This window comes from Suricata suricatta, chromosome 3 (genome assembly GCF_006229205.1).
Source record: "Suricata suricatta isolate VVHF042 chromosome 3, meerkat_22Aug2017_6uvM2_HiC, whole genome shotgun sequence".
In the NCBI taxonomy this organism is placed as follows: Eukaryota; Metazoa; Chordata; class Mammalia; order Carnivora; family Herpestidae; genus Suricata; species Suricata suricatta.
Window position 1 is genome coordinate 52,348,915 of NC_043702.1, and position 26,488 is coordinate 52,375,402.

Here is a 26,488-nt window from a genome sequence, read left to right on the forward strand (position 1 = left end):
ATACCTTGCAGTTTGATTGCAATAGTTTTATAGTATGTTGTAATTTCTGGTAAGGCAAGTTCCCTTTTACCATTATTTTTTTCAAGAGTTGCCAAATGGTCTATTGTATCAGTATAAATACTCCCCACTGGCAGACATATAAGTTGTTTTTAGTGTATATTTTCTATTACAAATGCCTGGAACAAGTGTTTTTTTCATCATGTAATATAATTCTATGTAAGACAAGTAGAGAACAAAAACCATACATTAATGTATTTCTGATCTGCTATAGACTCACTTTTTAGTAAGTAACGCTTTTCTATACAGCTATATTATACACATGATTCAAATTCACAATTCCCCAAAATTAACAGCCACAATTCTAACAGTGTGAATATATTACAAGGTGTCAAACTCACAAATGTTAAACCTCTCAATGTCAAGAACCTACAATGTAAACAATTGGCACCCTACTGGATTTATTCTGTGGACATGCACAGCCTTCAGACCCTCAGAATTTTAAAAATCAAATACTCAAGTTGACTAATCCCTTGAATTTCTATCTCTAGTGTTAATTTCTGCTCATATCTACTGCCAAATATTATCCACTAAAGCCTTTAAACAAGAGTCTTAGAAACAGAGGTATGAGGTAGTCAACTCGACTAGGCTGGCTCTAACACTGGCATATGACACAGCTTCTTCTTCAGAGCCAATTTGTGTCATGAACTCCTGAAAAACAATGTGGAGCAAGTGCCTTTAGCTGTCTCATAGAGCAGCAGATTCTGACACTGAGCGAGATGTATTTGCATTTCATGTTGACCTTCCCCAGGGTGTTGGCTTGCCTCTTACACAGTTACAAATAGATGATTCACTCACTGTCTCTAAGGACTATTCTAAATTCATATTCTACAATCCAAAAGCATACTTCTCAAACTGGAAGTGGATTCATTTACAAATATAAATTACTTGATGTGTGAAGTAGTAATTATTGTCAATGGCAGTGAAAAAATGTGGAAACCTTTACATTACAACAGGGAATGTGATCTTTATTAAAAACTTGTAAAGATAATGTTAATCACTTGTCAATCAACACAGAACACCAGGCTCCTCGCCAGAATACTCTTGGCTTATGGTTTTAATTCCTATCAAAGAACACCCGAAAGAGGTGATAATTAACCAAGACTTTTAAGATGTTAGGGATGACTGAGTGGCTCAATTGGTTAAGTGTCCATCTTCAGCTCAGGTCATGATCACACAGTTTGTGAGTTTTAGCCCTTTGTTAGGCTCTGTGCTGACAGCTCAGAGCCTGGTGCCTGCTTCAGATTCTGTGTCTCCCTCCCTCTCTGCCCCTCCACTGCTTGCACTCAGTCTCTCTCTCCCTCAAAATAAATAAACATTAAAAAATTAAAAAAAAATAGAAGATGTTATAAATCCCACCCACAAATCAGGGGCTGGAGCTCCACCTCCATTCTTATTTTTTAAAACTTGTGCTATATTTCCTTAGCCCCTCATTCAGTTACATGTAATGAACTGACTTTTAGTCTTATGCCCTGGACTTTTTCACCAAAAATATCAACATATAAATTAGTTCACTACATCTGCTCTAGATATATTGTTAAATACTTATATTCCATATGCCATTCAGTGTCCCCCTTTTTTAAAGTTGTATATGAAATATTTTTAAAATTCAGTGTTAGATAAATTACACTTCCTCAAGAAATTGGTATGCTTCCTTCTCTATATGGCCATTTGTGCTTATCTTTTTAATTAACTTCTTGGAAATTCACCTTTGTACCTATAGCAAATATCGTGGCCATCTTTGTGAACTTATGCTGTTCTTTGACATGGTTTTAGTTTTCTACTTGGTTCCTATTTTCTCTGAAAGATATTCTTTATTTGCATTTCTCTATTACCTATTTTATATGCTTTTGCTGAAATGCCTCAATTCTTTTGTGGAATGAAATAAAAACACCAAGCCAAGGTACCCTCTGTTTTTGTGGCACCCTTTACAGCTCTCCTCTATCTCTGCCAGTGTCTCTAGCAATCATTTTGACTCTTACCTTTCATTGTGTCTTCTTGCATTATTACATAGCTCTCTCATCTTTCCAACTAATATCCAAGTGAAGAATATTACATCTTCTGTATCCTCCATAGTTCTTGGTGCATGGAAGACATTCTAAAATTACTTTAGAAGGAGGGAAAGAAAAAGAGAGGGAAGGTGGGAAGGGGAAAGGAATGGAAGTTTGAATTTAATGTTAAAAATATGAGCTGCCTGGAGGGAAGAAAGGATAGGAAGAAGTCTATTGGAAATTGAAGCAGTTATCTCGCAATGAGGATAAATGCTTAGGTTGGTTTACCTTAAAAAGGAGAGAAGCTTTTATTATTGTCTCTACACAAGGTCAAGTCATAGTCAGGACAGGAAGCACATGCAACTCAATAGCATAACTGAGGAGGGTTTAATGAAGGACCATTACAAGGTATGTGCAGGTTCATGAACACTAACAGGAAATGGCAAAGAGTTTTGTGAACAGTACAAAGCCCAAGATAGAAACACTGGAAAGAAGTTATTGGGACCTGTAGGAAAGAGGTCCCTAAAAGGAGCATGGCTACAGCAAATAAAGGCCATGGCCAAAGTACAGCCAGGCAAGGAAAGAATCTGGGGAATTAATACCCCAAACTCTCTCCTGTCAGCATTTCCCATTGGCTGGATCTTGTCAGAAGCCAGAGGCAAGGGAGGACCCCTTTAGAGTTCAGCCTCTTAGAGGCACAAAGGATGGAAGAGTGTAAGTAAATATGGAAGGGCACCCAGAGAATCTAGTACCCCACACTTTGCTGTCACAGTAAGGGCTTATTTCAAAAGGATTCCATATTTATAATTAAGGGTAGAAATGGAGTGGGAGTATTTGGCTAAGAATTTGAAATAGATGGGGTAAAACACAGAAGAAAGGCCTAAATATTTTCAACAGACACACAAAATCTTCAATTCCATATGAACATAAGCCATCATTTAAGGCTCGAAAGGTCTTTCAGATGGTTAAGATAACCTTTGCTTTTAGATTTTTGTCTCACGCAGGCTGTTTTACTTTTGGAAGATCCACCCTTTAACATATCAAGCATATTAATATATACCCGTCTTGGGGCACGTGGGTGGCTCAGTTGGTTAAGCACCTGACTCTTGATTTTGGCTCAGGTCATGATCTCATGGTTCATGAGGTTAGGCTCTGTGCTGACAGTGTGGAACCTGCTTGGGATTCTCTCCTTCTCTCTATTTCTTCCTCTCTCCCACTCACTTTCTCTGTCTCTATTGACATAAATAAATTTTAAATATACTCATCATAAATGTAGTGACTAGCTGACATGTCTTCTTTTGCAGGCATTTGATAAACAGCTATTATTTTTTTTCTTTTGCAGATTCCTTTTTGTATTTCAGGGCAAAGCATTTTTTGGGCCCCAAACACGTTTTGACCCTGAAAAAGCCCTTAATTCTTAGGTCTTTTTCTGCAGCAGTTACTGGGTAAAAGGAACGAGACTGTCTCCCTTCAGCAGGTGTAAATCTTACTTGACAACAATATCACCACCAGTGAGCATCTGATGGTGTTTAGATCTGATCTGGTTTGTGGTCTCCTGTCCCATGCCTCCCCAAACCCAGCTTATTTCTTCTTTAGGGTTGTAGTAGTTTAATTCCCTGTGTAAATGTCATGTCATCTTCTAAGATCCCTCAGGGAAGGATGTGTGTGTTTCTATGAGTTCACTTTTGGACTTTTCAAAGATTTCTTAGCATATTACACCAGGTACTTAAATAATTGATCAAATCATATTACTAAGCAAAGAAATGATTATATTTGGGTCCCACTTGGCAGTAGCAAAAAGCAAAACGCCCCCTAAGTGTCAGATTCTCACTGTCCTGGGCATAGTTATGTTCATTCTGTCACTTAAGCTTCCCAATAGCACTTCGAAGTGGATATTATAATCCCCAATTTCCAACTGACAAATCTGACATCAGGGATGCAAGTGAGTTGCCCAAACCCATGTAGAGTAGGAGTGAAGTTCCATGTGCCTCTGGAGTCAGTGCCATTAAGAAATGCAAAGCTAACTTTTTTTAATCTTTCTGATTTGGATAGAAGTATCCTATGTGTGTAAAATAATCTTTTTGTATTTCATGTTGTGTTAAATGTTTTGGGGACTATTAGTACACCTATCGATAACTAGAAATCAATCAAGTTGATCTTACTACTACACCAGTTGTAACTGGAGCTAGTAAAAGTGGGATGAAGAGAAGTCTTCTCTTGAATATCAACCAGTACTTTCTAGCCTCTTATATCCCCAGTGTAACTTTGTTTTTATAACTCACAGAACACAGATGATAATACATTAAAACGGGGTTTTGGGGTGACAAGTTGTTCCCTGTACACTTCCTACATTTGCTTTACTCCTTTCTTGTGTATTAAGAACTCAGTGATGAGCTTGTATTTTTGCTTTGAAATACTTTATTACTATAGATAAATCTATAGACTATACAGTTATAATATTATTAGATACTACTGTCTTTCCTAAACTGCAAACTCCTTCGAGGCAAAAATTCTTGTATGCTGTGTGCACTGCTATAATCCCAATGCCTGAACAATATTTAACAGAGTAAGAACTCACACAAAAATTTTTAATGAACTCTAAGTACGTTAATTTTACTCTTTCTTCTCAGAAAAGACTCTTACATTAGCTCTAAAAACTGTACCCATTTCTCAGTCCTTCCTTTGGCAAATGGTTCTATGTAGTATAAACAGAGTATGCCACCCCCACCAGCTGTGTAGACGGAGTGACTGAGTTTCTGCATATCCTAGTCTAGGTATCAGTCACTATTACTGAGAATTTATCAGACCACAATCCCCAAGGGTGCAGGAACCACAACTATCATCTTGGTCACAGGTGTCTAGCCACCATCTAGCAAAATGCCTGTCACAGTCACCACTCAGTAGATGTTGAATGAATGAGTGATGACAGAATCCAGAATTCTAATTTAGCCTAGTATTCAGCAGTGAGCATATACTTAATAAAAATTTCTTGAATTGCCTTGACTGATGTTCAAAAAGAATCATACATGCATTCCAAAACTAAGTAGGCATTATATTTGAAGTATCAGCTGTTTTGGATTATCTATGGGGCTCTGCTCCACTGTTATGGTGGTAAATTAAGACCTTACCACATCAGCAAACTCCTCAAATCTGAATAGTATTTGGTTCCCACTGTGCTAGCTTACTATATTCCAACTATGGCATACTTAATTTTAAAACTAATGCTTACCATGAGATCATGTGCTGTCCACTACTATTCAGTAATTCAAAATAATATAGTTCCTTTCTAAACTTTATTTACTTACTGGTCCCTTCCCTATTTCTTCCTTCCTTCCTTCCTTGCTCTCTCCTTTCTTCCTTCCTTACTTAACTCTGAATGCCATACATGAATGTAAATGTCAAAAGGCAAGGATCTTGACAATAATGCGAAGTCTAGAAATGTTCAGGAACAGTGAATAGACAAAAAAAACCTTTGGAGGCAGACACTTGACCTTATGCATATAATATATGGCCCATCTTATCAGCTCTTGAGCTCCCTGAATTGCACCAGCTTGTACCAAAATGACACAAACTTCAAGATTTTACTCACTCATTCCCTCTAGTTCCCATAAGAAATAAAGGACTTTGACTTTGGTTCCAACAAACATAACAAGACATTAACATAACATTCACAGTAGGTCAAATGAATCTAAAAATATACATACATGTACACCACATACATACATACACATGCACACATGCACAAAAACATTTTAAACACGTAGCCAATTGAACACCCAAATCAGATCACACATTTCTAGTCTTACTTTGCTTTACGACTGGCAGCTTATCTGTAACATGAGTCTCTACTTGGGAATATTTTTTAAGACATATGACATAAAAGTAGTTCTTTCTGAATAAATCAATCAAACAAGATTATTGAAGGTAGAGTCAATAGAGGAAAAAATGATGCCACCAATGCATATATCACCACTGAAGTAAAGGAGATAATGTTTAAGTAAATACATGGTGTCATCTTATCTATATAATTGTACCGCACTAGTTCAGCTCTGTTCAATGTTAACAAATAAATAATTATAAAGTATGAAATATGCAAGAAGTTGTAAAGGCTGATGCATGGCTGCGTTCTGCCACAACCAAGGACATTTTTATTAAAAACACAAATAGAACTTAAATTTTAAAAACTTTAGTCTATTTTGTTAAGAACAGTCTCTCTCCATTATCAACAAGACAATTTTCTTTCCTCTTATTGAGGTTTTACAAATCTTTTGGCTGAACCATTATAAAGATCTTTTGGTTTGCTCTCTTCTATTTGAAATATCTCTTGCTTGAAATTAAATTCAGTCCCAAAATAGCAACTAAATCATCTCCTAACCACTTCCCATTAGTAACAGCAAACTCCAGAGATAAGTAAAGCAGCCTTCCTGGGTCTGGAAAAAGAACCGTATGGATGATTTAAACATACGAGTCGGCTACTTGTTAAGAAACAGTGCATGCACTTTTGTAAATATTAATGCCAGAAAGAAATGAAATCTGAAAAAAGTGAAATCATTATACCGCATAGACTAAATCTAAGCAGAGTTTAGATTTTGTCATTTAACATTATGTCTCGCTGGGCTGTATAAACACTTAGCTTATTAACATTGACTTAATTCTCCCTAAAGTACAAGTGGATTCTGGAGAATGTAGATAGCGCAAATGAGCTCTCTTCAGGGCTAAAGTTTAGAGGCACTCATTCTTCAAAGAAGGTGAAGTCTAATGCAGGAGATAAATCCCCTCATCTGCTGTCTTGATTGACAGGTACATTTGGTTGGTTGTATGGGGGAAGGGAAGAGGAATGGGGCCCGACTCACTGGGCAGGGCCCTCAGGTAAAAGGCTATTTTCTATAACTGCCCACAATGTCTTCTGTTGTCACAAAGTTTCAGATCAGCGTTTGCAGATGTTAACAAATGTTTTTCTCTCAGCCTCAATACAGTTATTCTTTAAATACAGTTCCATTTCCTTGGTAAAGCCTCTTTTGAGGTGCTAAATTTAGCACTGCCAATCAGAAGAACAGGTGGTCTGTGACACCACCAAATAGGTCCCTCTCCCATCATGCTTTCCGGAGACAGCCAATCACCCAGGGCCCTGCTCTAGGGATGTGGGGCTGTCAGCAGATCTGGTAAATAAAAGGGCAGAGCCCAGCCCTGGCTCTTGAGCAGTCGTGCATTCCCAGCCTCGCCTCGGGTGTAGGGATTGCATAGAAAAACAAAACTGCACAGTCTTGACTGTGTAGTTTTGTTTTTAAGTTTAGAGGCTCACCGATTCATGTCGGAGATGGTCGAGAAAACCAACTCTAGATAGGACGTCGTTTCAGAAGCAACCTTGGGCTTAGTCCCACCCTTTTTGGGCACTCTTGAGAAATCAGGTGAGCGGCATCTTTACTTTTTTTTTTTTTTTAAACAGTAGCGTCCCTTCCTTATTGATTTCTAGTTCCCAATTAGAACTTTCGTTCTGACATGCAGATGCAGAGGTGTTTGCCTAACTACTTGTCGCTGTTACCAATCTGTTATATGAATTATTTGAATTTGAATTTAAATTATTTGAGTCCATTTTCTTTAAAAAGTTCAATGCTGTAGCATATCAGCACGGCCGATGATTCAAATTGTTTAAATCTACCTATACTCTCAAAGTGTTAAAGTTGGGGTTGAAATGGTTATTGAAGTGTTTGTTTCTGTTATAGACTCTTTGTCTGTTGAGACTGTTCAAGGTTATATTACTCAGTGATAAAGTGAGACACACCAAGAATAGCTCTGATAAAATGCATGTGGTATCAGCTACACCCTGATGACTTTTTAAGGGAATCAACTGCTGAGGTATCAGTTGTGGACAGTGACAAAACACTTGCCTGCTGTCAGTCAACATCGGAGAGTTTATTTTGGGAGCATGACATTTTAGATGCATACCTTCAGCCCTAATTACACAAAGGCCTTTCAAGAGCAAGTGCTAAAGGGACTAAAGTTTCCTATCCAAAGGAATAAAAGACCAATTTAGACAAGATAATTGTGACATATTTAGAAATTTGGGGGGAAATGCTATAAAATTGTTTTAGGAAAGACTCAGAATCTCATTATGTATTTTAATTCAGATGATAAGCAAATTATATGATATGTGCTAAATGTTGCTGTTAAGGGTAAGAAATAGTATTTTAGAGATTTTTAATATAAATACCTTTTGACTTCCAATCTTCCTGGGTTTAGATTACTAATTATAAATGCCTGTAAACACATTGGTATATAATACATAAATGGTGTAAATGAATACAGCTATTTTTAGAAGATGCACTAGGTTGTAAACAGAGGAAGTTAGACACAAAAAGTTATTTGTCCTCAACATAATATGCCATATGGAGTTCTTGGCAAAAGATTAACAAAAACTTTTGGATATTATTTGAGTTTTCCAAATGTAAATTTTATTGGCTCAGAATTCTAGTTTCATTTTCTTTTAACTAAGAAAGAAAATGTTACAATAAGGTACAGAATTATTACTAGGAAAATAATTGTTCCATAAAGTGTTAGTGAGCAGGAAATTTTGTGAAAAGCAATAATGAAGTAACAGACAATTGAATAGTAAGGTATTTATGCATCAGAAAATTCTTCACAAAATCTCTCTGGAACTGATGGGCAAAGTACTTTCTTCCACTAAAAAGGACTTACCTGCAAATTTCATATTCATTTCTTTGGTTTTGGATATTTTTGTTAAGAAAACATGGGACTCCGTTTATATTTCACACCAGCGTTTCATTTTTCAGGTTTGTACCTTGTTCCTTATTAAGTATTCAAGTTAGGATAGTATTTTTCTTTCAAATCTATATAAAAGTTGGCCTACTCACATGAGTTTAAATGTTCCCATTTGGTTCAGCAGTAGCAACATTTATTGAACAGTTACATTATGAAGAAATATTAGAAATAGATTGCACTATGTGCTGTCTGTGAAATGTTTGCACAGTCACGAAGACTTTCCAGAACTTTCCATGTAAGGAAAGAATTGCAAAGTTCAAATTTTTAGTGTTGGAGATTATTTTAACTAGCCACCAAGATTACCTAAAGTAACGCTGCCTAAAATTAGGTCAATTTTATGTATGTAGAGTGATTGAAAGATATTGGAAGGAAGGAATTTTTTTAATAATTGTCTCAACCATTGAACTGATGCACAGATTCATTCTATTCGTTCCACACGTCTTTTATTGTTGTTCTCTACCCCCATGTATTCCAGCTTTCCCTCTTTCTGTCTCTCACCTAGGTGTCCCATCTTTGGTAAGACTGAATTTCCCTCTTTGACCACTAGAGGACACTCCTTGCTCTGCTCTCTTAAAGTTTTTTCCCATTTCTCTTCAGACTTTTTTTTTCATATAATAGTTTATTGTCAAATTGGTTTCCATATAACACCCAGTGCTTCACTGTTAGGCTTCAGGTCAATTCAGGGGCCTGAGGCCAAATTCAAGCCACAATGGAGAAGGGCTATCCATCACTGTGGGCCCACAGATGACCTAAGGAGCAATCTCTTTGAAAATGTATGTCGCTGCCATCTACAAAAGAGCTCCAGAGTAGCCCTTAGCTGTGACATTCTAACTTATCTTCTGTTCCTTTTCAGAGTGCCTAAAAAGATGACCACTCAAGCACCGACGTTTAAGCAGCCGTTACAAAGCGTTGTGGTACTGGAGGGTAGTACCGCAACCTTTGAGGCTCACATTAGTGGTAAGCTCACACCTTCACACTTTCCTCTTGTCTGTCTCCTCCCCAGTACCTTAACTTGGCTGTACAACTCGACACAGAGTTTAATCCCTGTTTTCACTTTGTAAAATTGGTCCAACTGTATGAAAGGGCCATTATAAGGGTATACCGTTCACAGAGTACTGACAAAATCTGACAATATAATGGCTTGAAAATGTTTTATTCATATTTATAATTCCACAGAGCAAAATAATTAGCATTGGATTAAAATTGCTGTCAGAACCCAGCAGCTAAGTACGACCAAATTTGGTCATTCTATATTTGGGTTCAGCTGCAGAGCCAGACTGAAAGCCGAGAACTGAAGCCCCAGCAGGGGGCCGGCCGGCAGCCCAGGGGCAGGTAGCCTGGGGCGGACTGCTCTGTGCCAGACAATGGGAAATAACCCTACATTGAGCTTTATAACAAGCAGAAACTGTCAGTGTTGAGCTAACTCCTTATTATTTTATTCTTGTATTTTCAATCTTCATTAAGTGATTCGAGTGAATTAAAATATTTTTCAATCTTTTGTAAGTGACAACAAAAAATAATATATGCCACTCTGGTCTGTATATTAAAGAAGAACAAACATTGACTTTCAAATTTAATTTAAAAGAAAGTTCTTCTTGTTTTTTTCCTCCTTTTTCTTCTTCATCACTCATTGTAGAGTTGGTTCTAAAAAATGTGCATGATTGCTGGGACTTACGATCTTCTGGGGGAAAAATGAGAGTAATCTACAAACTCTTCTTTAATCAATATTGTCTGCAATATCATAACTGGTCATATAAAATTATATGGATTAATTAAAAGTCAAGCTTGATGTACCTTCATGGTGCACTATCCTTCTTTTTCTATTTTTTGGCTTATAATAAAGATATAAAATCAGATTTTCTTTTCCTTTCTCTTTCCTTTTGTTTTTCTATTTTATGCAACAATCTTATTCCTAACTGGAAAAGACCTTTACATTGCACAAATATCCTCTAGTCATTCTTCATTTTCCATTGTGTATGCATATAGAGACCAACTCCATTCTTCCCATGCATGATAGACTCTGACTTTACAATAATACCCTTATTTATCTTGTAATGCTCAGTAACTCTGGAACTGAGCTGAACACAGTTGGCATCAGTGGGAATTTTGCCTGTTTGTGAAGTTCGTGGGATCTTGCTTCTCCTTTAGCTTCTTATTCCTTCACAGTCCATGCTAATAAGTTCTCAGGAAAGCAGCACCGAAGATATTTGATATTCATGAATTAGTCAAATAAACTATTCACTTGGCCATGGTGGGAGATTGGTTCATGTAAGGACAACAAAACAAATGTTCTCTTGGTTTTCTCTACCTCACAGTTTAATGTAAAAAAAATAAACCATTTGAATTTGCCTCATGCCCTCTGAATGTACAGAATGTTACCATCCTTAAAATATCAAACTACGTACACCTGGTTCTTAGCTCCACAATTTGTGGCAATTGAAGAGAATTTGGCTTCTCTACCCGCAATTTCAAGTGTACATGTTGTTCTGTAAGACTAGGTTTGGCTTTGTGTCTTTTATAAGAGAACCCACCTCTATCTCTGCACTTTGGCATTTTTTGCTGATTATACATTGGAAAGGCAGGAGAGTTCTGGGAGATGTGTCCCTGCAGCCACACAGGGCAGACGCAGAAGGGCTTGCCCTCTCGTGCTTGCTAGGCAGCGCTTTCAGACCCTTTGCTGCTTTTGCTCCTTGTTTCTTTTTGAAAAGGACAACAGTCACTTTTTATTTCAAAGTTTCCTTGGCTCTGCACCTCTATAAATCCCTTTCTTGATTTTAATGGCGTATATTAAATTGCATCAGGGAGATCCTGGGATAGGAGGGCAGGAGGTGGAAATTCCAAATCCTCCATGTGCCACTGCTGGCTGAGGGACCCTGGAAAAAACACTGAGCCTCTTTCGGTCTCAGTCTCCTTCCCTATTAAACGAAGGTATTGACCTCTGCATGAACCCACAGACCTCCCTGGTTGTCTGCAAGTTGACCCTCTCATTGTGTGGCTGTCAGGTTTTCCTTATCGTTTAATGGCCTTCTACTCTGGAAAGCTCAGACCCTTAGGACAAGAAGGGGAGCAGAGCCGCACAGAGCAGAGGACTTGGCAGGACCCCACTCCAACATAAAGATGAACTGTGTTTCTGCTCCAGGTTTCCCAGTTCCTGAGGTGAGCTGGTTTAGGGATGGCCAGGCAATTTCCACTTCCACTCTGCCCGGCGTGCAGATCTCCTTCAGCGATGGCCGCGCTAGACTGACGATCCCCGCCGTGACTAAAGCCAACAGTGGAAGATTCTCCCTGAGAGCCACCAACGGATCTGGACAAGCGACTAGTACTGCTGAGCTTCTCGTGACAGGTAGGCTGGAGGGGACAAGCCTGCCCTCTGTCCCGCCCCCAGGGCCTCTCCGGCCCCTGGAGGAGGAGGTCCAGAAAGAGCTCCTGAGGGGCAAGTAGACACAGCTAAAATCTAGAGAGGGGCCCCCTGGAGGCTCAATTGATAGCAGAGTCGTTTGCCACGCAAAATTTAATTTTCCTCTCAAAATACAGCACAGAAGTGGCTGAGAACATTTCCTGTACTCAAGAGTATATTAAGGAAATATTAAAAACCATGTTTCTGAGCAAGTAGAAAGGCTTAAAGCCTTGTTTATAAGCCTACTAAGCGAATAGGTACATCACCAAGAATTCACGCTTTAACAAGCTCCTAGAGGATTCTGCTGCAAGTCTTCACAGACCACCTATTTAAGAAAACTGCTCTCATCTATAAAGTCCAATAGTGTTTCACATACTTTCCATTTCTAATAATAGTACACAGTAGACATTACACAGTAAAAGGCAAATGCATGACATGGTTTCCTCAGAAATGTTACTGCTAACCATGATCTCTGTCATTTTCCTCCATCCTTTATTTCCTGGTAAGACATTAATACAGAAAACATCACATTACTTTACACACTAGAAACAGTATCTGCATAACCAGCTACATAACGTTATATATGATTCTCCAATAAGCTATACCACCAGCACATTCAAGTATAGGACTGTTATTGATCTAAACACAAGGTGCATCAGGAAACATCGTGTGTGAACTTTAACGTATGCGGAAAATTCAGAAATGGAAAATGCACAGGGGTGACAAATTGTTTACTGTTCAAAAACACGTCAAAATTAATCCCATGCTCTCGTCACATTCCTAAAAATTTCTTTCAACATAATCAACCAAATAATCACCTCTCTGTAGCATAACTAACATTAAATCATGTCACTATTTAGTTTAACATTATAAATGCAAGCAAATATCTGGGTTACTTGACTACTGATCAATTTGGAGAAAATTTAGGATTTTTAACATTAAATTAAAATTTAACTATTATAAGTCACAGGTACACTATGAAACCAGCCATTGGGATTCATTTTAATACAACTTACTGGAATATGCAAAATTATCGTAAAATGTTAATATAGTGGTAGATGTGAGGTTGGGAAGAAGTGTTCAAAAGATGCTCTAAAAATGTCATATGACAAGATCTAGGCTTTTTCTTAAAACAAAAACCAAAAAATGGTGGTGGCCTCGAACTGCCAAACAGAACAAAGCAAGTACAATGAAACGTGGTGGTGGGATCGCCTTCTGCCATCTTCTGGCTCCTTTTTGGCTGTCATATGCATGAGCGGGGCTCAAGGACAGTCAAGGTTGGTTGGTTCAGAGAGGCATCGCCTCATTTTGGAAACAGAGCTGCGACTGTTTAAAAATAACCCTTTGGGAATGCCCAGGCCTGCAGTCCTGACTTTCCTCCCCCCGCAGCGGAGACAGCACCGCCCAACTTTGTTCAACGGCTGCAGAGCATGACCGTGAGACAGGGAAGCCAAGTGCGACTCCAAGTGAGAGTGACCGGAATCCCTACACCTGTGGTGAAGTTCTACCGGGACGGAGCCGAAATTCAGAGCTCCCTTGATTTCCAAATTTCACAAGAAGGCGACCTCTACAGCTTACTGATTGCGGAAGCATACCCTGAAGACTCCGGGACCTATTCAGTAAATGCCACCAATAGCGTTGGAAGGGCTACTTCGACTGCCGAATTGCTGGTTCAAGGTGGGTGCTGGAGATTGAGCAACGGGGAGGAAAGCAGAGCCCGAGGCTTGAGGAACCTGAGAGCTGAAACCAAAGCAGGCTTTTCAAGAAACATGAAAAGTCTGAGATTCCAAGCAGGAGCTCATAATCATTGAAGCCATCTGTGCTTAGTAAGCCCACTAGGAACTAGAAAGTCTTTCAATTGAGTCATCTATGTTTTCAGATTATTGACCAATAATGGATTTGAAAAAAAAATAGTTCTAAGTCAATTCTTATCTAATAATGAACATATTGTATGTTAAAAACCTAATTTATATTAACGCAAAGTCCAAAACTTTATGCATTTTTCTCCATCGAGATACCTAGAAAAATTTATTGACTTCGTAGTCAGAATTAACATGATCTCTTTAGAAATGGGTCTCCCTGCCTCGCTTCTAAACATGTCTTTCCCTCTGACAGGTGAAGAAGTAGTACCCGCTAAAAAGACAAAGACAATTGTTTCGACTGCTCAGATTTCAGAAACAAGACAAACCCGAATTGAAAAGGTATTTTTCTCTACTATCGGTTTTCAAACCGATTTCAGATTGTTGCTTCACCAACTATTCCTCCTCAACATGGGCTTTGTTTTCACCTTTTACAGAAGATTGAAGCCCACTTTGATGCCAGATCAATTGCAACAGTTGAGATGGTCATAGACGGTGCCGCTGGGCAACAGCTGCCACATAAAACACCTCCCAGGATACCTCCTAAGCCAAAGTCAAGGTCTCCCACCCCGCCGTCCATTGCTGCCAAAGCACAGTTGGCCCGACAGCAGTCTCCATCGCCGATCAGACACTCCCCGTCCCCGGTCAGACACGTGCGGGCACCAACCCCGTCTCCCGTCAGGTAAGGCCTTTCAAAGGAGAGCAAGTCACTGTGCGTTTTTGAATTAGGTTTCACCCAGTAAGAAAAGAAACAGAAGGAAGCAATAAAAAATGTAGCACGTGGTAAAGGAGGTAAGACTAAAGGTGCTGAATATGATTTTCACAAATCCTCACTGTCCACAGGTAAATTGGAAGAGTTTATGAACTCCACTTCGGAATTCCTATTTGTATTCCATTGAACAAATGTCTGCTTTAGGGGCCAAGAGAAAGCAGTGAAACAAACAGAGCACAGAATTTAGGACTGGAAGCCTGATGTTCAAGCAACCTGATCACTTGCTAACAATGGGACTTTGGGAAATAATTGGAACAATAAAACGGCCGCTACTATATATTGATCACTTTCTCTCGATCAGACATTTGATTGGCATTCTATATATATTATCTCATTAAATAGTCATAGCAACCTCTAAGGATTAACATTCCTAATTTTATAGATAGGCAAGTCCAGTGAAGCTAAAGAAGTTAAATAATTTGCTTAAATCTTAGTCATGCCATTTGTAAATTAAAGAAAATCAAGGTAAGAATGATCTCAAGGTGTGTTGTGAAGACCAGTGAGATAATTAAAGGTACCTTGTAAATAGGAAATAATTATACAAGTGTTCTTATGCTCTAATAATAAGTAAAGTCTTCTAAATATTTTGCATATGTTTATGTCATTTTATGTAGAAAATAAAATGGGTTTCTATGCTTAGTTAATATGGAGGTATTTTAGAAGGTGAGCATATATCATCAGGGCTCAGAACTTATATAATCAAGTGTATATTATCCATAACAAATTTGAAACTTTGGAATTTGGCTTAACCTGCTGAAGTTTAAAATCTGATGGACAGAAAAACATACACAATTTTGAGTGAATTAGAAAAGTGTTCTTAGCCAATTTGTATGATTTAAAATTTTTTTTAATGTTTATTTTGTTTTGAGAGAGACAGAGCACGAGCAGGGGAGGCGCAGAGAGAGAGGGAGAGAGAGAATCCCAAGCAGGCTCCCATCGTGAGATCATGACCTGAGCCAAAACTGAGTCAGGCGTTTAACTGACTGAGCCACCCAGGCTCCCCTATTATTGTTTTTAATGTAGAGAAAATCCCCTTGCCAAGAAAAATTTTTACAGGAAAATAGTCAGACAGTTGATCTAAACATATTCAAACGTATTTAAGTTACCACAATCAAAACAGTATGGCATTGGTCAGTGAGTAGAAACCACATAGGGAAGCAGAGCAGAACATCTAGACATAGATTCAAGTATCTGGAAGTTCCATTTTTAATCAAACTAACTTTTCATGTCGGTGGGGGAAAGGATATTTTACTCAATAAAGAATGCTGACCTGATTAGCTATCCATTTGGAAGAAAACAAGTATTCATCTCTACCTCACACCATGCACAAAATGAATCTCAGCCTGACTAAAAAAGCTACATTAAAAAATAAAAACTAAAAAAGTGAAAGTATTTGGGGAAAGATTTGTGGGGAAGAGCTTCTAAAAATAGATTTAGAGTTTCAATTACATAAAAATAGGAATGTATGTACAGCAAAAGTAAGGTCATTGTTAAACCAAACAGTGCATTTGTGAAAATATTCTAAAAGTGCCTCTTCCTCAATGTATTTCATTACTTCTGCCATAAAAGTATTATATCAAATATACGACAGCTACACTATCAATGGGACAAGCCAAAACCAGTGCGTAACCTGTATATGTGGACGCCAATAAGACCCCAGAGAGAAGCAAAATGCAAACAGTAGATCTAGGGGGGACATGGTTACAACATTTATGACAAAGGACTAAGTATCAGATGAATTAAAAAGCTCCCACAAATTATATTTTTAAGCTTTTTTACTTTGAGAGAAAGCGTGCGTGGGGGAGGGGCAGAGAGGGAGACAGAAACCTCAGCAAGCCCCACCCTGAGTGTGGACTTGACATGGGGCTTGAAACCATGCACTCAGATCACGACTTGAGCCAAAGTCGAATGCTTAACTGACTGAGCCACCAGGCATCCCCCCCAACAAAGTAATTTTTAAAGACTATAAATAAGCAACACAAATGGAGGAAAAAATGAACAAAGACAAGCATTTCACACAAGAGACAACGTACATGTCTAATAAATATATGAAAAATGCTAGATATTTTCCAAATTTTATTATATTGGCCACTTTGAAAATTAAAGATAATGGCATATACTAATGTGAAGACTGAACAAAAAGCTCAGTTTTAAAGACGTGTGTAGCTATCAAATAAATAAAGAGTTCTGTCTCAGGCTAGCTCCGAGTTTGCACACCATGAAATCACAAGACAGGCCAAATATCTGGGGGAGATAACAACCTCACTGTATTTTTAATCCAAGCCTAAGGGTCATTGAAAATTACAGAGTTTCCCTGATTCCATGGACCGTTTTGACTGTCTTTGCAGTTCTGGCAGTTCATTAATAACAATCCCCATTACTTGGTCCCTGAAATTTGCTTTAAAGTAAGAAATAAAAATAGCAATTTGTGGGGAAAATAATGGTTATCCAAGATAGACTACTTCCTAAAATACCTAATGGTTTAATCTTGATTTTTGTTGTAGAGTAAGGCAAACATATTTTGTTGAATAAGGTACATGTATCTAGCTGTGACCAGGTGATTATTTTTTATTGTAAGAGCAAAAATAAGCACTTTCCCAGAATGACTCAAATTACATTGATTTTTCACAGTTACGGGCTTACCTGCAGCCTGCTGCTAATCACTCATGTCATGCTAATCATGTCTTTAACTCTTTTTGAAATAAGTCCACTTTATGATGAACAGCGAGAGTAAGGCACAGGTTGAAACTTGGAACATGTCACTTTGCTTTTCATCAGTTGGGGTAGACGCTACATTATTCTAAACCGGTCTTTGTTATATTTCTAAGGCAGTCACTTTTAAAATAGAGACATGTTCCTCCAGGTTTCCCTTTAGTTGATTACAACTCATTTATAAAACGTAAATTGATTTTCACCAAGAAAATCACCTTCTTCAAGAAAATGACTAAACATTTCCTCATAAAACTGGTTAATACTTTAGCGTACTATTAAGTTACTCTGTAATTTAGAGCAGATATCAACTGTATCTTCAACCTTAATTAGAACAGTTGTTTCATTTATGATCAGTGTAAGTTAATGCCAGAGAGCTTTATAAACATATTTCTATAGGTAGTAGTTATAATTCAATGATAAGGCAATACTGCCACCTAGAGGGAAAAATTAAGAATTGATCAAGAATTAAATTCTGAAAACTATCTTCAAATAGTTGGCCAACCCATACCATAGAATTATTGCTGTAGATCAGGGACTATCTTTTTTGGCTGCAAATGCCAGGATTCAGCACCTGGATTCTTCAAATGATGCTATTGCATTTGGATATACATGAAAAGCAATGAAAACTATTTTAGAAGAAGCACTTTATCCATTTAATTAGAAAAACCTGTGGAAGCCTTAGATTTCAAAATAGCCAGTTACCACAGTAGCTACATGGATATTAGAAGAATTCCATAGTCCAATAAAATGAGCATGAAGGTAAACATGTAGAACATTAAGAAGAGCTGCTCACAACACCTTTTGGCCAGAATGGCAGTTTTCAAAGTGCATTGCACAGTCTATGCCCCAAAACACTCTGGAAGTCGAGTACCAAGAAGACTTCTCCTGGCCAGGGGCTTCACAGGTCTGTGGGAATGTGAAAACCATGAGAGATCCTCAGGGCAGGAAAAAAGGTGTAGCTTATTTAGCTTAGAATTAATTGCACAAGCAATTTGGTTACAGACACCTTTCTTTGTTTAACACCTGTCTGACATGTTCTCACCCACCAGAATTCAGAGTGTAAAGAATTTAGAGTTCTGATTGCCGTATTCACCATGTCCTTTCTTGGCTGTATTTCAAGACCTTCTGCCGCCATGGCTTTTTTAAATGGTAAAAAGGTGGGGCAGGGCACAGAATTCTTTAGCTTCGAATTCAGTCTGATTCTCTTATGGAGTTACAGCAGATAAGAGTAAGGCTTACTGAGATTCAAAACACATTACTTTCAATCAAGTACATTATTTGCCTCTGAGTAGGTTACTGAGGCACAGGTTTTTAAACTCTGCCTTAAATACTTCCAGATTTTCCTCCCATTATTCAAATCTGATGACCCGGAGAGGAGTTCTCGGTCTTGCCATTCTTGACCTCTGCCCTTGGGTTTTCAGGTCGGTGTCTCCAGCCGGGAGGATCTCCACGTCTCCCATCAGATCTGTTAAGTCTCCATTACTCGTCCGGAAGACTCCGACCCCCGGCATGGCCCCAGGCCCCGAAGTGCCTCCCCCTTGGAAGCAAGAGGGCTACGTGGCCTCGTCCGAGGCTGAGATGAGAGAAACCATGGTGACGAGATCAGAACAGATCAGAAGAGAAGAGAGATGGGAAGGGAGATACGGGATCCAGGAGCAAGTGACTATCAGCGGAGGAGCGGGCGCCGCCGCCAGCGTGTCGGCCAGTGCTGCCTTCGCGGCAGGGGCTGTGGCCGCCGGTGCTGCAGAGGTACTGTCAGAGCTGTCTTATGTCCTCGGTCTTCCTCTCACAGCTGCTTTCTCCAGCCAGAACCCCGCCGCGAAACTGCTGGATAGGTTAGAGGGGAAGTGCACATGCACATAGGAGCAGAACAGAAACTGAAGACCAGAGGTGGCTCATGCTTTGTGAAATCATTTTTAATTGGGATAAAGGCTCTAATCTTCGAGGTTTTCATAAAAGGCAGGGTTTAACGACGCATGCCCCATCTCTCTTGGCAATGACAAACGCTTACCCCATGAGTGCTTTTCTGGAGCAGCTCCTTTCCGTTGCACTTTCGTATACGCTGCTGGGCGTGTCGCTTTATTAGCACCACGCTCTAACCGACTGAGCTAACCGGCCAGCAGTTGGGCGTGTCGTTTTAAAAAGGCACTTGGTCATTTCCAATCCAGGTGAAACAAGAAACTGATAAAAGTGCGGCTGTTGCGACTGTTGTTGCTGCTGTTGATATGGCCAGAGTGAGAGAACCAGTCATCAGCGCTGTAGAGCAGACTGCTCAGAGGACAACCACGACTGCCATGCACATCCCACCTGCTCCAGAACAGGTATGCCCGCGGCAGCCAGAGAGGGCTTTGCATGCAGCGGTCCCGTGGCAAACCAGCGCTCCAGTGTGGCCCAGGCTTCTAGGACTTTCTGAGCAATAGATCGCCTGAGATTCCAAGGGTGCTCAAGAGAGAAGTACCTGACTGTGTCCGGCAGGTAGACACACAGGAGTTAACAATTAGAAACTGGGTACCAGAGGCCAGAGAAGGAATTCAAAGTATCAAAGTCGTCCTGCGTCAAGATAGGCAAAGGGTGGCCCAGAAAGTCAGCCAAACAAAGAGGAGTGTATGTGCATTTATTACTCTAGTTCTAGGCACGTCAGTCCAGAGCTCAGTTGTTCTAAAAGCCAGGCGCAGAAAGCACTATGGCAGGGGAAACATTACCTTTCTTTCTCTAAGCCTCCCCGAGGGACCTTTGCTTTTACTTTACTCAAAACAAATGTGGCACTTGATTCGTGACTGAAAAGTATTATAAATCCAGGATGATTTCCCACCTCCTATTTGAACAGATTTTTTTTATAGTTGAAAATCACTCTAGCTTTTCTCCTTATCCTCTCTTGTGTGACATTTATATCTTTATCCCAATTTATTATTGTAACTTTTTATATAAGGTGCATGAAACTATTTCCTTCCTTTTCCCTCTGAAACTCAGATAAAAAAGGAGGCAGAGAAGAAGACTGCTGTAACTAAAGTAGTAGTGGCCGCCGATAAAGCCAAGGAGCAAGAATTAAAATCAAGAACCAGAGAAGTAATTACGACAAAACAAGAGCAGGTGCACGTAACTCATGAACAGGTGAGAATGTTTTCTTTAAAAAAAAAAAATTGGTTGGGCTTTTGGCCAGTGGAGCCAGCTGGGTGGTTTGAGAAGATGAACTTTTTTTTCTTTTAAGGCTTATTTATTCATTTATTTTAAGAGAGCGAGAGAGAGAGCACGAGAGAACCCCAAGCAGGTTCCACATTGTTAGCACAGAGCCCCCTGCAGGGCTCACAACTCACAAATCTGTGAGATCATGACTCAACCTGACCCACCTGGGCACTCCGTGCAGCGGAACTTCCAAGTCTCTTTTAACCCCTGAGATCCTGAATGTCAGGGATGATGTCCAAGAACAGCAAAGAGGCAAGTGGGGAAAACTGCTTCCTCCCTCCCCCACACACACCTCAGGCACCAGATCCAAACAGTCTCCTCCAGAGGGTTAAGGATTTGGAAAACATCTTGCCTGGGATGTGTATAAAACTTTCTCCCTGTAATGTTTCAAAAGCTTTAGTAAAGTAAGTCTTGATATATTCCAAACCATCATTATTAGGAACGTTTTCAAAGCAAAAATAACATAAATGCAGATTGTAAATTGTCCATACTTGATTTCTCATATATAAAAAGGTCCGATAAATTACTTCTAAGACCTTTCCTTCTAATATCCTGTTCCTTAAGATCGCCTTTAGATGACAGAAGTGACATTGAATAGTATCGCCATATATCCATTTGTAAAAATGGGAAGTCTTTTCAAAGATGATGGCAACTCTCCAATTCAGTTAATGGTGTTGAAACCAACTTTTCTCCCTGAGCAGTGGAAATTATGGCTCGGGTGGAGAAGGAGTGTGGTCCTCTTAAGGAAAATGAAATGATTTATTTAGTGATCTCTCCAGAAAAAGATTTTACTTCTTTCTTCACATTTCTATTTTGTTATATTTAATAAACGTCTTGTCACTTCCATTCGAAGATTAGGAGACAATAAGTGTTTGTTCTGATCATTGATTTCAGATAAGAAAAGAAACTGAAAAAGCATTTGTACCAAAAGTAGTAATTTCTACCACTAAAGCCAAAGAACAAGAAACTAGAGTAACTGGACAAATTACTACAAAGCAAGAACAAAAACAAGTAACTCAAGAAACAGTAAGTCTAATTTTGTAAATACATTGTAATTCACTGGCAAATAACCCATTCCAGCCAGCTGCATGTGCCTATGATCAAAAACTCTAAATGGAGGAGTCCTGTGTGTGCATTTTCTTTTTGTTGTTTTTCTGTCTAGTGCTGAAACTCTTTCGTGATGGAAATTTTGTTTTCATTGCAGTTTTTCACTCAATTGATCCATTGTGGGGAGATTGTCTGTTAGAACAGTTTGAAAGCACATCTATGGCATTTCTAGGGCATATTTATTTACTTATTTGAAATGTTTATTTTTTAAGAGTGAGAGTGCAAATGAGGAGGGACAGAGAGAGATGGGGACAGAGGATCTAAAGCAGGCTCTGTGATAACAGCAGCAAGCCTGATGAGGATTTGGGACTCAAACTCATGAACCGTGAGATCATGCCCTGAGCCGCAGTCTGACACCCAGGCTTCCCTCTGGAGCATATTTAAATGGAAGATAGACATCACCCCCAGTAATCAGGTCCCCCCCCAGTACGGTTTTTTAATTCATAGCCTGAGCCCTTAGTCACTTAGGTTGTAAGACCTGTTGTGCACACACATACGCACCAGCCATGAACGCTTCCAAGTAAATGTCAAGGGGGAGTTAGGAAATGCTGGACATCAGGGTCAACTGGTACTTCTTCAAGAAAGTGCCTCGAAGTGTTTGTTGCTCTTGTGCCATAGAGCCGTGTGAAGACAGTCTGCGTCACCAAAATCTACTTCTCTTCCATGTGTGACCTCAAACCTTAACGTGTCATCTATTTTTAATTCTTTCATGTTCAGGAGGGTGCCTGCACTCACCTATCTTGATCTCGAGTTCTTTGCCGATCCCAGAGCTACTTTATAAAAAGTTCTCCTGAGAACACTGTATACACTTTGATGGGTGGCCAGAGGCTACTGAACGAATTTCCATCTCCTTATAGTGAGAGACTTTGAATGCCCAAGATCCCTACTTGGCATAGTCAAGAGCATAGAAATCCCTGCTGCCATCGCAATGCCAGTTACTGGCAAGTTCAGCCTGACCCTGCTAGTGGCCTCTCACTGGGTGTCCTAACGAGTCAACATTCTCAGAGATGAGACCTTTTCTGTTTCTAGGATCATCTGCTAAGGAGTAGGTGGGCGGAAAAGCAGCCTATTTTTCAGGAAAACAGAAGTCTGTGTTTTAAACCATTAAGTGTTGGCCCTTAAAATGGGAATGTGATTCTTTCTCACCACTAAACGTTTTGTATTCTTCTGAATGTGGTGAGGGTATCTTACCATTTCTTTTGTGCCTGTTGAAACTCAAACCTTTATTTTATTCTGAACATCAGATAAAACAGAAAGCTGTGACAGCTGCTGCATCCATGGTGCTAGCTGCCACCACAGAGCCCACAAAACTAGAAACAATCCTGGGAGCTCAAGAAGAAATTTCCACACAACATGACCAAATGCATATAACTCACGAACAGGTGACAACTTCCTGCGGGTGTGAAATTCACTCCTCCTCACTTCATGTGCACGCTGCCACCATTCTCACCCTGGGTCTCAATCATCACTTTTTCACCCCTTCATTTCATGACTCAAATAGAAAACTCCATCAGAATCTCTCACAAACCCTTTGCCACCTCTCCGGCTTTCACTACCACTATTCATTCCTAACTTTCCAACTTTGGGTTGTTACTAACAGGATATGATAATTCACTTGAATATCTTCCTATTGAAATAGATTCCAGTTTTCAAGTCAATTGATAAAATGCAAAAGTGTGTGTTGTTTATGTCTCTACCAGAATTTCCCATGGATTGTAGTAAGACAAATGTGGGAAAGAGAAATGCATTCTTTATTCTCTTGTTGCTGATCCCATGTTTTTCTTGTAGACTCTACTCATTTTGATCTTGTTACAAAATAAAAAACGTATGGACTATCAAAGTAACTCACATGATATGTTTAAGCATGATTAAAATGTCTGGGAACAGTTTTGACTTCAGTTTCTTTTATCAGAGGCTGTATGAAATTTAATGACCATTTTCTCACCTTTCTTTTTATCATATGACCAGATAATGAAAGAAACTAGGAAAACAGTGGTGCCTAAAGTCATAGTTGCCACACCCAAAATCAAAGAGCAAGATGTAGTATCAAGAACTAGAGAAGGCATCACTACCAAAAGAGAGCAAGTTCAAATAACTCAGGAAAAGGTGAATTGGGAAATATTTGAATATTTGAATTGGGAAAAATTCATCTTTAAACTAATTTCTAGCAAACCATTAACTGATGTGCTATGAATTATTAGTCTGTATTTTCCCTTCTGAATCCCAGACTAAAAGCAGAAAGGTAAATGTGTGACTGATTACCATTAGTTTTATCTGCACATTTGATTTTCATCCATCTGTAACATTTATAACTCATTTTGTTCCACCATTATTCTTTGCATGAAGATTAGCATTTTCAGCCTGATATTTAAAAAGAAATATATAGAATCATTCAGAGGTGGTTTTTTTTTTTGTTAACATTTCTAAGTTCTGTGATTCCCAATCCATATATACAAACTTCTTTTGTGTAGTTAACCCTAAATAACTTCATCTTGCATCCCCACTAGGAGGGTGGGAAGGGTCGCACCATGTGTATCTAAAGCCCTGTGCAACTGACACTTTGATTTTACTGTAATAATCAGATGAGAAAGGAAGCTGAGAAAACGGCCTTATCTACAATAGCAGTTGCTACTGCTAAAGCCCAAGAACAAGAAACAATACTGAGAACTAGAGAAGGAATGGCTACTAGACAAGAACAAATCCAAGTTACTCATGGAAAGGTGACGCTTGCTATTCCAAGTGTGAAGTCCCTTCTTTCATAATACATTAATACCCAATCTCAAGAATTTCTTCTAAGACACTATTAACCAAATTCATTGTTTAGAGGATTAAACAACTGGAAACTAAAAAAACAAATTATTATTGTTAATATGACTTACATATTCCTCTCCCACTGATCTCCTCACTATTGTTTTCCCTTTTTTTTATTATTAACATCTATAAGTTATTTGGAAGTTGATTAAAATTGCATGCAGGCTGACTTTAAGATACTCCATGAACATTAAGGAAAAAAGTATGAGTAAATAATGAATCTTACTTGCTGTTATGAAGATGTGTGTTTTAGGGGTCATAAATTCAACATATTACATTGTGAAGTATGAACTTATTTCAGGAAATCACCCAACACTTTTTTTCAAGTGAAAGTTTATCTTTTTTTCTTTCTGTAAATACAAGATGAGAAAATTATAGTGCCTGCTGTACTACTAAAGCTAAACAAGAATGCAGTATTAAATCCAGGGGAAGGAATCCTCCCACTAGAATACACATTAGCCATGAGAAACTTTATTTGTGGCATTTATTTGTAGTTATGAAAGCTTCATGAAATAACCAACTCCCTGTGGTTCTGTCATTTACCCCAAATAAGCTACTTACCTAATTTTATTCCTTATTGTCAATATAGTATTTGGAAATGAGCAACTGAATTTCTTTAGTGTCATGGTTAAATCTTATCCATATTCCTCTCAGTGATGTTTTCTGTCTCTACATCTTTAGTTTTTCTCCTAAAGCATGATTTAAGATCAACTTTCTAAACACTTACCCAAGTATGATATTGAATGGCATATCAGCCTTTCAGAAATCTAGTCGGTAACAGAAATTCTAATGTGTAACATACTTCATGAGTGATTATATTTAAATTTTTGTTCTTAATCACATAACTTTGTCTTATTTTTGTTGTTAAAAATTAGCTAAGGATGGAAGCTGAGAAAATATATGTACCCAAAATAGTAGTTACCACTGCAAAACCTACTGAACCAGCCACACTGCCAAGGACTAGAGAAGGATTTGCTATTAAGGAAGAACAAATGCATCTTTTTCATGAGGAGATGAAAGCTGATGCTGTGGAGGTGAAAAGCATTGCTTCATCCCATTTTATCATCAGCACCCATAACTTTTCATCCAGCATGAGTCGTTGTGTTCCTAGTGTGCCATTTAATTGCTGAAGTGGTCGACAAACGTCACATCTGATTAGACCCATTCAGTTCCTCCAGTGCAACAGTTAGCATTTCTAGTTGTGAAGAACCAGATTCAGTAACGCTCTTCTTTGCATCCCCTAAATTAGTTCTCAGCATTTAACTGGTCTGAATTGGGGTCTCCTGCTCCAGTTCTTCTTCCTGCTGATCTAGGTTCCAAAAATATGAGAGAGATTAGAGTCCACGAAGAAATAAAAGTGGTACTGGCATAGAGGACACACCTGTGGTTGTCCACCGAGCAGCAGATGTGTGTGGACTTGATATGTATTAACTCAGGAGAAAATACATAGATGCTTTCCCAACTTGAAATATCCTACCCATAATCAAGATTTTTTTTCTTGCATAAGTTTTAAATTAAGAATAAGTTTTGTGTATTTGTACATTTTGGTTGACAAATGATCATTTCTTTGGTCCTGAGTTTTCTCATTGTTAAAATAAAACTAAAACTCAATCTGATTACCTCATAGACTGGTTGAAAGATTCAAATGAGATATAATATAAATGCAATCACTGTACAAGCAAAATAATATATCTTAAGTGTGTGTATACAAACACATACATATATAGAATGGCATATCAGACTTTATATTAAAAGTGTATATATACTTAAGATATATTACCATATAGAATTATTACATTTATATTATATCTCTTTTGAA

The 26,488-nt window shown here is 38.7% G+C and overlaps 1 protein-coding gene across 1 annotated transcript in view; it reads left to right on the plus strand.

The window, feature by feature from the left end:
• Positions 1 to 7,265: 7,265 nt before the first annotated feature.
• TTN (titin) overlaps positions 7,266 to 26,488 on the plus strand; it is a 269,934-nt gene continuing 250,711 nt past the window's right edge. The window contains exons 1-13 of the mRNA XM_029934316.1: positions 7,266 to 7,456; positions 9,682 to 9,785; positions 11,968 to 12,171; positions 13,615 to 13,902; positions 14,341 to 14,426; positions 14,522 to 14,766; positions 18,990 to 19,317; positions 19,737 to 19,889; positions 20,539 to 20,679; positions 21,646 to 21,777; positions 23,103 to 23,240; positions 23,827 to 23,964; positions 24,441 to 24,578. Coding sequence (XP_029790176.1) covers positions 9,695 to 9,785; positions 11,968 to 12,171; positions 13,615 to 13,902; positions 14,341 to 14,426; positions 14,522 to 14,766; positions 18,990 to 19,317; positions 19,737 to 19,889; positions 20,539 to 20,679; positions 21,646 to 21,777; positions 23,103 to 23,240; positions 23,827 to 23,964; positions 24,441 to 24,578 — 2,082 coding nt within the window. The 5' untranslated portion in view covers positions 7,266 to 7,456; positions 9,682 to 9,694. The remainder of the gene's footprint in view (positions 7,457 to 9,681; positions 9,786 to 11,967; positions 12,172 to 13,614; positions 13,903 to 14,340; positions 14,427 to 14,521; positions 14,767 to 18,989; positions 19,318 to 19,736; positions 19,890 to 20,538; positions 20,680 to 21,645; positions 21,778 to 23,102; positions 23,241 to 23,826; positions 23,965 to 24,440; positions 24,579 to 26,488) is intronic.